We start from the raw sequence: 12,366 nt of genomic DNA, 5'->3' as shown, positions 1-12,366 counted from the left end.
ATATTTGGGTTGGCCAAAAAGTTCGTTTGGGTTTTTCCATATGCCGGAATGGAAATGGATGTTTATATATATATATATATGTATATATATATATATATTTGCTTATATATATATAAACAAATGTCAGAAAAGCAATTTTGAAAGCTCTGGATTAATAATAAATGAAAAAATAGGATTATTAACCACTGCCACTTTCCCTCAAAAGGCAAGGTAATCTGATATAGAAAAGAGACAAATATTAAATACTAATTTTATTAAAATATTCTATGTAAATTTCACCCTTAAACTATATCTTTGAGATGTATAAATTGTCCATCAAATCAAACATCAGAAATTTATCGCCACTTTAAAACTACATAGAATTTTAAAATACTTCCCTGGTGGCGCAGTGGTTAAGAATCCGCCTGCCAAGGAAGGGGACACGGGTTTGATCCCTGGTCCAGGGAGATCTCACATGCCAAGGAGCAACTAAGCCCTTGTGCCACAGCTACTGAGCCCGTGTGCCACAACTACTGAAGCCCGCGCGCCTAGAGCCCATGCCCCGCAACAAAGAGTAGCCCCCGCTCGCTGCAACTAGAGAAAACCTGCACGCAGCATCGAAGACCCAATGCAGCCAAAAATAAATAAAATGAGTAAATTTAAAATACTTTTCTGAGATGAAGGCCAACTTTGTTAGGTGAAAAAGTTGATTAAAACTTAAAGGAAGGGGGGCTTCCCTGGTGGCGCAGTAGTTGAGAGTCCGCCTGCCGATGCAGGGGACACGGGTTCGTGCCCCGGTCCGGGAAGATCCCACATGCCGCGGAGCGGCTGGGCCCGTGAGCCATGGCCATTGAGCCTGCGTGTCCGGAGCCTGTGCTCCGCAACGGGGGAGACCACAACAGTGAGAGGCCCGCGTACCGAAAAAAAACAAAACAAAAACAAACTTAAAGGAAGTTTTAGAAAAGAGAGAAAAAAGAAAGAAACTAGTATTGTTACTCACTATGTGTTAGGTGACTGGTTCAGCAGTTCTACACATTTGTAGGTCTGTCCTCTACAACTCTGTGATATAGGAGCTGTTAATACTCCAGCTTCACAAATGAAGTAATTAGGAATCAGGAAGGTTAATTACCTTGCCTAAGATCACACAGTCAGTAAGTGCTGGAGCTAAGATGTAAACTTTATTCTGTCTTATTTTCTATCTGTTTATTTTTTCTAAACTGTTTCCCTAAATTATGTATTTATTCTTAAAAACTTAAAGAGTCAGTGTCATATAATTATATAGATTCTCAACAAAATACAGGCATCACATCAAAGCGGGGAAAGCAACTTTCTAAGATTCAGGAAAGAAACCCTAATTCTAGGTCCTCCTCTTTCATCTATTTACTAAGCTATATCCTGGAAAAATAATTTAAAAGGCAAGGCCTCCTCAGGAACTTAAGATGAGTGGGTGGAGAAGGAGTGGGATGGGGAATTCAGTTTGGTCTTGATTATCTTTAGTATGTGTTATGGACTGAATGTGGCCCCCACAGATTCATGTTCTGAATCCTGACACCCAATGTGACAGTGTTTAGGGGTGGGGCCTTTCGGAGGTGACTAAGTCATCAGGGCTGGGCCCTAATGAATGGAATTAGTGCCTTTACAAAAGAGGCTCCCAGAGATCTTTCTTGCCCCTACAGCCAAGTGAGAACGCAGTGAAAAGACTCATCTATGAACCCGGAAGTGGGCTCCATCAAACATCAAATCTACCAGCATCTTAATCTTGAACTTCCCAGCCTCTAAATTGTGAGAAATAAATTTCTGTTATTAATAAGCTACCTAGTCTCTGGTATTTTGTTACAGCAGCCCAAACAAACTAATACAGTATAACTTTCAATAATTAAATTGTTTCTAAAATTCTGTATTCCTAAAAATAATAGATTAACAAATTTTTATCATTCTAAGAGCATAACCAGAACCTAGATTTCTAATTTTAAATCCAAAGTATGCTTTTGCCCTATTATCTCTAATATTTTGAATCACTGCTTCATTGTCATTTCAAGAGACATATGACCCTCTTACATACAAATTGGGGTGAGGAGGAAGGTACTATACCAACAATAAATGTAAATGATGTAAGGATATTTCCCACATCCTCCCAAATTATTAATTACATGTAAGTAGGATACATAAAGTTTGTGATAAAACTTGAAGCCTAATTTAAAAAATTTCCTCACTGACTAAAGAAAGTTCAAATTAATGGTTTTCTTCCTTATTCAGAAAAAGACAACTTTTAAATTCAAAAAGCTAAACCAACTATATATTTTTTAAACTTTTAACCAACTTAAACAGCCTTTGACTCTGTGGGCTACAGAATACACCATACTGAGAAAGGGAGGCAACTGTGGAAGCTCTGATCAATATTAAGAAATAATAGAAAAACAAATAACATATGCTCACACGTATATATGGAATCTAAAAAAAAAAATTGGTTCTAATGAACCTAGGGGCGGGACAGGAATAAAGACGCTGACATAGAGAATGGACTTGAGGACACAGGGAGGGGGAAGGGTAAGCTGGGACAAACTGAAAGAGTGGCATGGACATATATACACTACCAAGTGTAAAACAGATAGCTAGTGGGAAGCAGCCGCATAGTACAGGGAGATCATCTCGGAGCTTTGTGACCACCTAGAAGGGTGGGATAGGGAGGGTGTGAGGGAGACGCAAGAGGGAGAAGATATGGGGATGTATGTATACACACAGCTGATTCACTTTGTTATAAAGCAGAAACTAACACACCATTGTAAAGCAATTATACTCCAATAAAGATGTTAATATATATACATACATATATATATATCAAGAAATAATGCCATCAGGACTTTAGTGCCAAGTGGCTTTTTATTTTCTTTCCTTAAAAAGAAAATAAAATATATAAAGGGGAAATTTTTCCCTTAATTCTTCAAAAAAACTTCTTTTGAAATATGAAACTTGGTCTTTCTTTAGAGAAAAAAAACTATGAAACCAAAAAGAATGAATATTTCTTAGTTAAAAAAAACAGTGTGTAGTTTATAGTCCTTATTCAAGGACTACACATTTTTCAAGGCTCAAGTCACCCTGTTATGCCAGCTGTAGGATTTGCTAATTCAAAAGACACACATAAGTATTTTGCAATTCTTTTTTGCATTCAACTACCTTTGTTTTTTAATTCAACATCAGGGTTTCTGACTAACTAAATCATTACAAGTTTTGTTGATCGGCTATGACTTATAACTGAACAATCACTGGTCGTTATTTATTTTTTTTTTTTTTTGCTGTACGCGGGCCTCTCACTGTTGTGGCCTCTCCCGTTGCGGAGCACAGGCTCCGGACGCACAGGCTCAGCGGCCATGGCTCACGGGCCCAGCCGCTCCGCGGCATATGGGATGCTCCCAGACCGGGGCACGAACCCGTATTCCCTGCATCGGCAGGCAGACTCTCAACCACTGCGCCACCAGGGAGGCCCTGGTCGTTATTATTTTGAACTGTCTCTTGGAGTCAGCATTTAAGGTATTATTTGAAAATTACCCATTGTCAAAATCCAGAAGAAATACATTTTTACTAATGGCACAGCTTGGGAAAATACACTCAAAAATGGTACCACGTGGGCTTCCCTGGTGGTGCAGTGGTTGAGTCTGCCTGCCGATGCAGGGGGGACACGGGTTTGTGCCCCGGTCCAGGAGGATCCCACATGCCACGGAGCGGCTGGGCCCGTGAACCATGGCCGCTGAGCCTGCGCGTCTGGAGCCTGTGCTCCACAACGGGAGAGGCCACAGCAGTGAGAGGCCCGTGTACCACAAAAAAAAAAGTACCACGTGAAATTAAATTGTAAAAATAATTAGAGTCAGCTAAGATGATTTACCACTGAATACACAGAATCTAGAAAATCAGAGTTAAATAGACAAAATTATTTTAAAATAATCCAAAATGATTTATATTCCATCCTATGCCATTTATACAATGCCAAGATGTTGTCTGAAATTTAAGCAATATTTTGAGTTTCCCAGAGAAACTCAAAATAACTGGTCTGAGTTTTCTCTAAATTGACTCTTAAAACAACAGATTTTAACATGAACTTGTGGCTACATAAACACAGCCTCTTTCAAAAATGAGGTAAAAATGAAGTTATTTTTATACTGGTAATTATAACATTATACTTTTAAAAGCTTTACACTGACTCAAAAAACCATACAGACTTCCAATAAACTTTTGCAGAATATCATAATTTGATCAATCAAGATATTTAAAAACATAGGGTAAAAAAGGGAAAATTTTTAAATGCTCACCTTCAATTTATTTCATAGGTCACTGTTATACCATCTAATAAGATAATTAAAAACATGCAAGCAGCTGGTACTACAGCTAAACAGATTAATGTAATAGTCTGTAGTCATATGTGCTGGCAAGGGGCTCGCCTCTTTGGAGAGGAGAAGGTCAGCTGCCCTTGGGAAGAGGAAGGGGGATGGGGATAGAACGCTCCTACCATGTGGCCCTGTGCTACAGTCACTAAGTTAAACATCTACTGCAAACTGTTCATCGGCAAACTACTCTGCTTTCATACCCTCAGTTTGAAAGGGTCTCAGATTTAATGGTGAAATAAGAAACAGAGAAAGCTCATTTAATCTAACAGAAAACATTAACACTAGTCTTTAAAAAGCACAAGGTATACTGCATAAACCAGTAATATCTTCTCAATTCTTCTAATCTCTCCATTTTTACCACATCACCTGCAAATTAGTTGGGAGATAAACAATTAAATTTTAACAGAAACTTCCAAAACAAGATCTAGCTATTACCCAGGCACCATATAATCATCATACTGGTGCCTTAGGAGTTAAATGCAGCTGTACTCTATCTGAATCAATGAAGCAAACCACAAGAGACACAAATCCAAAGTGAAACCTCCTAGCCTCTGAAAAACAAATCTATGAGCCTTAGGCACATAAAGCTATAGATACGGTCCATTGATTGTAAATTTCAAACTTTGTCAAAATTCCAAAAATCCACCTCTGACTTTGTACTCATAATAAAACATCTTCCTCTTATCTCTACTATGTGTACAAATGTGTTATACAAAGGCAACCTGGAATATACAGCAGAGACAGAGTATCAAGCCTCAGGTTAAGCTTGTTCTTAGCCTCCTTTCTGCTAAAAAACAAGTTACTTTCCTGTAAGACATTTTGTTTTTAAATCTTCCTTTTGGTGTCTCTACATTAGCGCACTATAAAAATATTCTACAATACCAGAAGATTAACAATGATGACAATGATGAGGATGACATGGACTGGAAGATAAAAGCAGCTAATATTTATTCAGCATCTGCCACACAACATTAGCCCATTAACTCCTTGTAACAAATGTGTTTTATTATCCCCACATTCAAGGTGAGGAAACTGAGCCTAAGACTTGTCCAAAGTCTCCATTTGGAGTCAAGATACGAACCAACTCGCTATGTTTAGATATTATTAATAAACAAAAACCAAAACAACAACAACAAAAAAAGAGGCTGTGCCCTCTTGTAACTGACCATCTAAGACCACAATAATAAAAACAAATAATGTAAAGAATATAGACTTAGGTGACCAACTCAAGACTGAATTGGAAAGTTAATAAAACTTGGCACATGCTATAAAAAGGGTACACATGTGGAAGGTTAAGTGAACACTAAGGCAGCAAAGTTGCCAGTTCACATGAGGTAAGCACAAAGAATTAATAATATTAATGCATGGCTTTGCATTTAGATTTTCAGAAGGCTTTATCTTATACAGTCCTACCTCGATCTTTAAAACAGTTGTGAGAAGGAAGCAGGTCAGACATTATAATGTCCATTCTACAGATAAAAAATTAGAGCTAATCATTATCCCAAGGCACAGCATATATAGCTTGAGTATCCTAGTACTAGGTTGACAGCCAGAATTATCTGCGAAGAAAGGTCAGGATTTCCGAGGTGGTTTAAAACACAAAGGTAGACTTGTTAGGCTAAAGATATTTGACGGCTGGAACATTCACATTTTTCTAATAACCTATTTCTACTTGCTTTAAAAGAGTTCCGATAGTAATGGAAAAATAATTTTCATTTTCAAAAGTAAATTTTATTGACAATTCTGTTGCCATTTTAGTGCGATTCTGCAACAATTCCTGGGTTTTATCAGTTAACCTGATATGAAAACATACCCTAGAGCTGTGCTCCTATGAATTCTGCATTTAACCCAAGTGTCAAATTCACAAGTAAGCTCACTATATTGTAAGAGCTATTGCCTACTCAGTAGAAAAATATTCATTTCACACCTTAAATACTATAATACTACTTAATAACAGCACTGGCCTGCCAACTATTAAAAGCTCATTTTTATACACTGTACTACCTGAGCTTTTTATCTTGCCTTTTTACTTACAACAATAAATTAATATCCTAACATTACAACACTGACAGACATTGATTAAAACTATATTAGTTAACAACATTAGTATTTACTGTGCAAAGTTGCATTAGGAGTTCATTTTCAAAGTACAATTATCATTCAAAATAATTCAATATTTATCAATTAAATAAGATACTTTAATCTTCAAACTACTCAAGAACAAAATAAACTACCAGATAACACTGTGCCTTCATATTAACACATTTCTCTTAACTTGCTGTCCATTAGTTACTATAATTAGCTAATTACAAATGTAGGTATGAAGTATAATTCACCAATGAAATTGATATAAACATATGGGTTTTCCTGCCTTTGAAATACATCTTTATTTTCCTTTTGTCTTGGATTTTTTTAAACTGTATTTATACCTAATACTGATACTTCCACCATGGATTTCACACATATTATCATCTTAGCATTCCTCAGTTACATGACAAACATGAGTATTTATTTAAATATCTTTTATAGAGAGTTCCCTGGTGGTCTAGTGGTCAGGATTCTTCACTTTCACTGCTGTGGCCCAGGTTCAATCCCTGGTCGGGGAACTGAAATCCTGTAAGCTGTGCAGCATAGCCATAAATAAATAAATAAATATCTTTTACATTCATCTTTTTTTTTCTTTTTTTTTGGTGTGATCAACATGTTCAGATAGAGGATTCTACCTATTATTTAATATGTCAAATTCCAAACTTTATATTACACTTCAGCACTAAAAGAAGGTACTGGAGAACTCCAACATTTATAAGGTAGGATGGGTACAGAGAAAATATAATGACAACACGTGAGCTTTTACTACTGTGATAATACGCTTATAGAACACCATGGGAACATAAGCCTTCTGTAGTACCCGTGACACCTGAATGACTGATTATTTATAAAGACTCCAACTGGTATAAAATAAAGATGTCAAGCATCTCAATTACCACCTCATTTCTGGAATTCATAAACAAACTGTCAAAACTTTCACAATGACCACACTTTTATTAAGTGCTTCCTGAATATAAGGCCCTACTCTAGATGTTAAAAGCTTGCCTGGGATCTGAAGAAACAAATGACACATTTCCAGCTAGGTATACAGAATATGTGTTCAAGAAAAAGATAAAGATTCTCAGCATAAATTCCATACTTATTATAGAAAAGAAGGAATTATAGCTTAATATTCAAATGAGTTTCCAAGTGTACAGTGGTTTTTGCATATATTTTATAGCATCAACACACAAGTATCAGAACTTATGAACCATAAGGACAATGTACTCCAATTAAAGTATTTCTTCAAGAATCTGCAGTTACCTATAATGCCAAAATGTATTATTACTCGATCTCTACTTTTTATTCCCCAAAAGAAAACAACCTAGTTCTTACATCACTTTGGTTCAGTATATGAATTTTCAAATATTACTGGAAATACATTAATCTTTCTTCTTCCTAGGTTTCCCTGTTAAGAAGATACAAAATATATAAACATTTACTCAAGCAAATTCAAGTTATAAAGAGAATATTAACAAATAACTAGATAAGATGCATGTTTCCTTAATTGCTGTATCCTTTTTAAAAATTGTTAATTGAGATGTAACTGCCCTGTTTGCTGAAGAGCCAAAAGGGATGTTAACAAACAGCACTTAATGTAACCATGGATTATATTTTACACTCTCTGAGATGCTCACAAGCAGTACACTCTGTATTAGCAGGAAACTTAAACAAAGGAAACCTTTAGTACTGTAAGAGATATACTGGAAAAACAAAAACAAAAATGGATTATATTGAAGCTTAATACTACATATGTATTCATTCTAATCATCCTACTCTAGGATAACGACAGATATCTACAATAAGTCCATCTACTCAATAACTAAGAATGTTACATTTTCAATTACTCAATAAGTCTGCAGGACAATTGCATACCACAATATTCTTCACATTTGCCAGATTTTTTTAGAACCCTGTAAGATTAGATATCTTGTAATATTATATATCTATGTATTCATCACCTACCTATAGGAATTAAAAGTTCCATCAGAGTCTAAAGTAGAACTTGTTCTTCTTCCATTTTGATTTGAATCTCCTGGAAAAAAAATTTAAAATACTGAGATTATGAAACTTGAGTATTTCAGTTGAAAAGCTACTGTGTGACAGCTCCACGCGGTTATTGAGTCAAAACAACAAATATCCCCTTATACCTCTCCCAAATATCTTTTGTAATCAGAGTTCTTTAAACAAAAAATTCATTTTGATGTTAAAATATAGACAAATACCACCACTCCTAACTTGGATAGGAATACTACAGAAGTAATTGCAAACAGGAACAAATGAAGTATAATACAGCCATCTTCTGCTTATGACTCACAGACAAAACCAAAATTTATACACCATTTAATCACAAACTAACGCTTATAAACAAAGGGCAACTTTTTATTAGTGTCCTGTCCACTGGCAGAGTCAAAAGAGAGCAGGCAGACAGCAGACTTGGAATACCCTCCCCTGGCCCACCTCACCCCCTGGCCCCCCAGTCCTCCACTCTCTAGGAATCTGGTCTGCAGAGAGGAAGAACAGAAAGCTGAGAGGTGCTGATCAAGAATGCATTCTATAAAGACACAGACCTACTAGAGAATGGACTTGAGGACACGGGGAGGGGGAAGGGTATGCTGTGACAAAGCAAGAGAGTGGCATGGACATATATACACTACTAAACGTAAAATAGATAGCTAGTGGGAAGCAGACGCATAGCACAGGGAGATCAGCTCGGTGCTTTGTGACCAGCTAGAGGGGTGGGATAGGGATGGTGGGAGGGAGACGCAGGAGGGAAGAGATATGGGGATATATGTATATGTATAGCTGATTCACTTTGTTATACAGCAGAAACTAACACACCACTGTAAAGCAGTTATACTCCAATAAAAATGTTAAAAAAAAAAAAAGAATGCATTCTAAGGAGCTTTTAATACATCTTAATAGTCTTCCCCAAACTTTATGTTTTAACTGTGGGCAAAGTTCAGCAGTTTAAAAAAAAAAAAACAAAAAACAACATCAAAAGGTATTTCTGCCTCATGTAGTAATATCAAACTTTTAAGGAAAAAAACCAATTCCTCTCAAGCATATTCATAAAATCAGATTAGAACAAATTCATACCTATCAGTTTAGAGATCATAGAATAAAAATAAATTTGCTAAAGAAGTTTAAACAAATGCTTGCCAATGCCATAATATAAAATATACATTCTTACTGACAGAAAATTGATTTTAGCTTAAAATTTAAAATATATACTTAAAAGTATAGTTTTTAGGAAACCATAGATACTAATATTAAATATATCATTTATTCTTAGAAACAAATTAAATAGACCAGAATCTGATTACATTTTATACTCCTAATTCCTATAATGCAACTTTCAAACATCAGGTTATATTCACTTTTAAGATATTTAAATCTTAATAATTTAAATGCTTTATTCAATTGTTATTTATACTTTCACTCCACTTTGAACATTCTAAGGTACCACAGGAGATTATCACAGTGGTCCTGGTTAAGTCAAATAGTAATTACAGAGCTTTCAGTTTAGAGGTGAGATTATTTTAAATTACTGAATATAGCACTTAAGGTACCATACATATATGATTATGTTGCTCATTAATGGTTATTGAAAGCTAAAGTGTAATTTTAATGATAGCTACCTATTTTTCTTTGCACATTTTATAGCTGACTGACTAGTCAAAAATGTTGGTTCTCTTCAAAATCTTTGCAGCTGCACCCAAAGTGTTTAGAAGAACGAGAACTGGTCTGAGCTCACTTACTGAACTTTTAAGTCTACTCTTTTTTTCAAAATACACTTTCAGGTTTTGGGGTTTTTTTTTCATTAGACAAAAACCCTAAAATGGATTACAGCATTTGAAAATGTTGCCAAATTTTATAGAAGAAAATAATCCAAAACACTTAAATGTTTAAGATCAATCTAGTTGAGTATACTCTGTTAATTCTTTGAAAACATGGGTACCGTAAGATGACTCATGCAACATACTTCATTTGCTTTTTAAAAAAATTAATGGTATTATCATAAATAAACTAAAAAGATTTAAGGAAAATTAGTCTCTCCCTGTCTTGCTAAATGAAAATTTCCTACAACACATGTTATTTAACAGCTTGCACACATTTCCTGTAAAACGTGCCACAATCAGCACAGAATAAGTACTATATCATACATTTAAAATATAAGCTTTCTTTGTCTTTAAAATTAAAGATTATGATTACTTAAATACATAAGATCTCACCAATGGAATATTTCTTGCCTTCTGCTTATATTTATCATAATAAATATAAAATACTTCAAATAATTAAGAGATTTTCAGTTTTTTAAATACCAAAGTTTTGTCATCAAAATACATCACAAAAGTTTTCTTCATTTTATACCTGTATGAGAACGAATACATCACATTAAATGTAACCCTCAAAGGATTGTAATGAGGAAAAGCAGCAGCTTTTCTTTCTCAAAAACATACCAAATAAGGGGTACAGTTGTTTCTCACAATAATATTAGAGAAAAGATTTCAGAGTTTGCTATATGGGGAAAAGGCTATAAAGTTTTGAAGTGGGAAAAACTGCTTTGTTCCTTCAATCCTCTAGATAAAATTAATTATAGCAAATGTTTATGAAAATATCTGTTCTTTACAGTTATAAATTCTTAATTTTAGTATGGACGATTCCAGACTCTTATTTTGGAAGGTAACTGTCTGACAATTGAAAGGTTTACCAAGGAACAGACAGAATTTTTAATTCTGGAAAATGGTATATACAGTGTGCTATAGCCGGTAGAGATTTTCATTTGTGTGAAATACTTGGAGGGGCTTAAAACTGGTAACCAGGAGAGATCAAAGACAAACAGAAAGGCTCATTTTTCATTTAAGCTGTTATACAACAAAAACATATCTGTATCACAAGAAAAGACCAACTAAGAATTAAAAACAAATGCTACTTTACTATCAACCTAATTTGGAGGTAAGTATAACAAAGTATTAATTTTATCAGGATTTTAGTTAAGTCTAATGCCAATACAGCCATGGGAAAGTATATGTAGTGTTCCTCAAAAATAACAACAGAGGGTGCAAGAGAGTTTAATATGATGTTTTTAGTTGCTGTTCTGATTCTTGAACTAAGTTGTCAGGTAGCTGTAACTGTAACAAGGATACATAGGTTGTTTTCAGACTTTCCCTCTCTTTCTCTCCCAAACACACAAACACACGCACACACACGCGCACACACACACACACACACGCAAAAATACATTTTTAAAGTAATCTCACACAAAGGCCTTTAAATGACCAAACAGCACAAATACTTAAATATGTTAACAGAGTTCCTTTCATTTGCTTGAAAAGTAATTTAACAATAGAGTGAATTTTAAAAATACAATTGTGACTTTAAAGGTATTCCAATATTTAATGTAAACTAAGCCAGTAAAATAAAATGGATGTGTTTACTGAGTAAATCTTAAATAAATACATAAATTATATACAATATATAACATACGAATTTTGTATGTCGCTCTATGTATGTGTAAGATTGTACAACATATATATTTGTAGGAATGGTTCATCAATTATCTGTGACCATTACAGTTTGAAATTTACATAACACATTCATTTCTCATTAATTGGTAAGTAACTTTGTGAAATGAGTTCATAACATTCATAATTAAAATAAGTTGGCTGATTTGAAAAAAATATGCTCATAGTTACATTGTTTTTAATGAGGATACAAAGAGCATAGTATTTTCCATTAGTAATTCCTAACATATATGTATCTAACTTATTAAAACAATAATATGTATAACGGTGACTTAAATAGGATAAATTAAATTTGGACTCCTTTTTTAGCTTTTACTGTAGTCATGTTTAGCTAAGAGCATTTACAGTATCTATCTGTGCACTGTTGAAACCATGCTGAACAAAGGTTTACA

General features: G+C 34.6%; 1 protein-coding gene across 2 annotated transcripts in view; it reads right to left on the bottom strand.

Moving 5' to 3' along the window:
• Positions 1–12,366, bottom strand: part of TBC1D5 (TBC1 domain family member 5) — a 563,684-nt gene that overhangs the window by 272,648 nt on the left and 278,670 nt on the right. For both annotated transcript variants that reach the window (XM_082625793.1, XM_082625794.1), the window contains one exon: positions 8,412–8,481. In XM_082625793.1, coding sequence (XP_082481919.1) covers positions 8,412–8,481 — 70 coding nt within the window. The remainder of the gene's footprint in view (positions 1–8,411; positions 8,482–12,366) is intronic.

The sequence above is a fragment of the Mesoplodon mirus genome (genome assembly GCF_964341445.2).
Source record: "Mesoplodon mirus genome assembly, chromosome: 6".
NCBI lineage: Eukaryota > Metazoa > Chordata > Mammalia > Artiodactyla > Ziphiidae > Mesoplodon > Mesoplodon mirus.
Note: the sequence above shows the minus strand (reverse complement) of the source record. Positions and strands in the feature narration are given on the sequence as shown.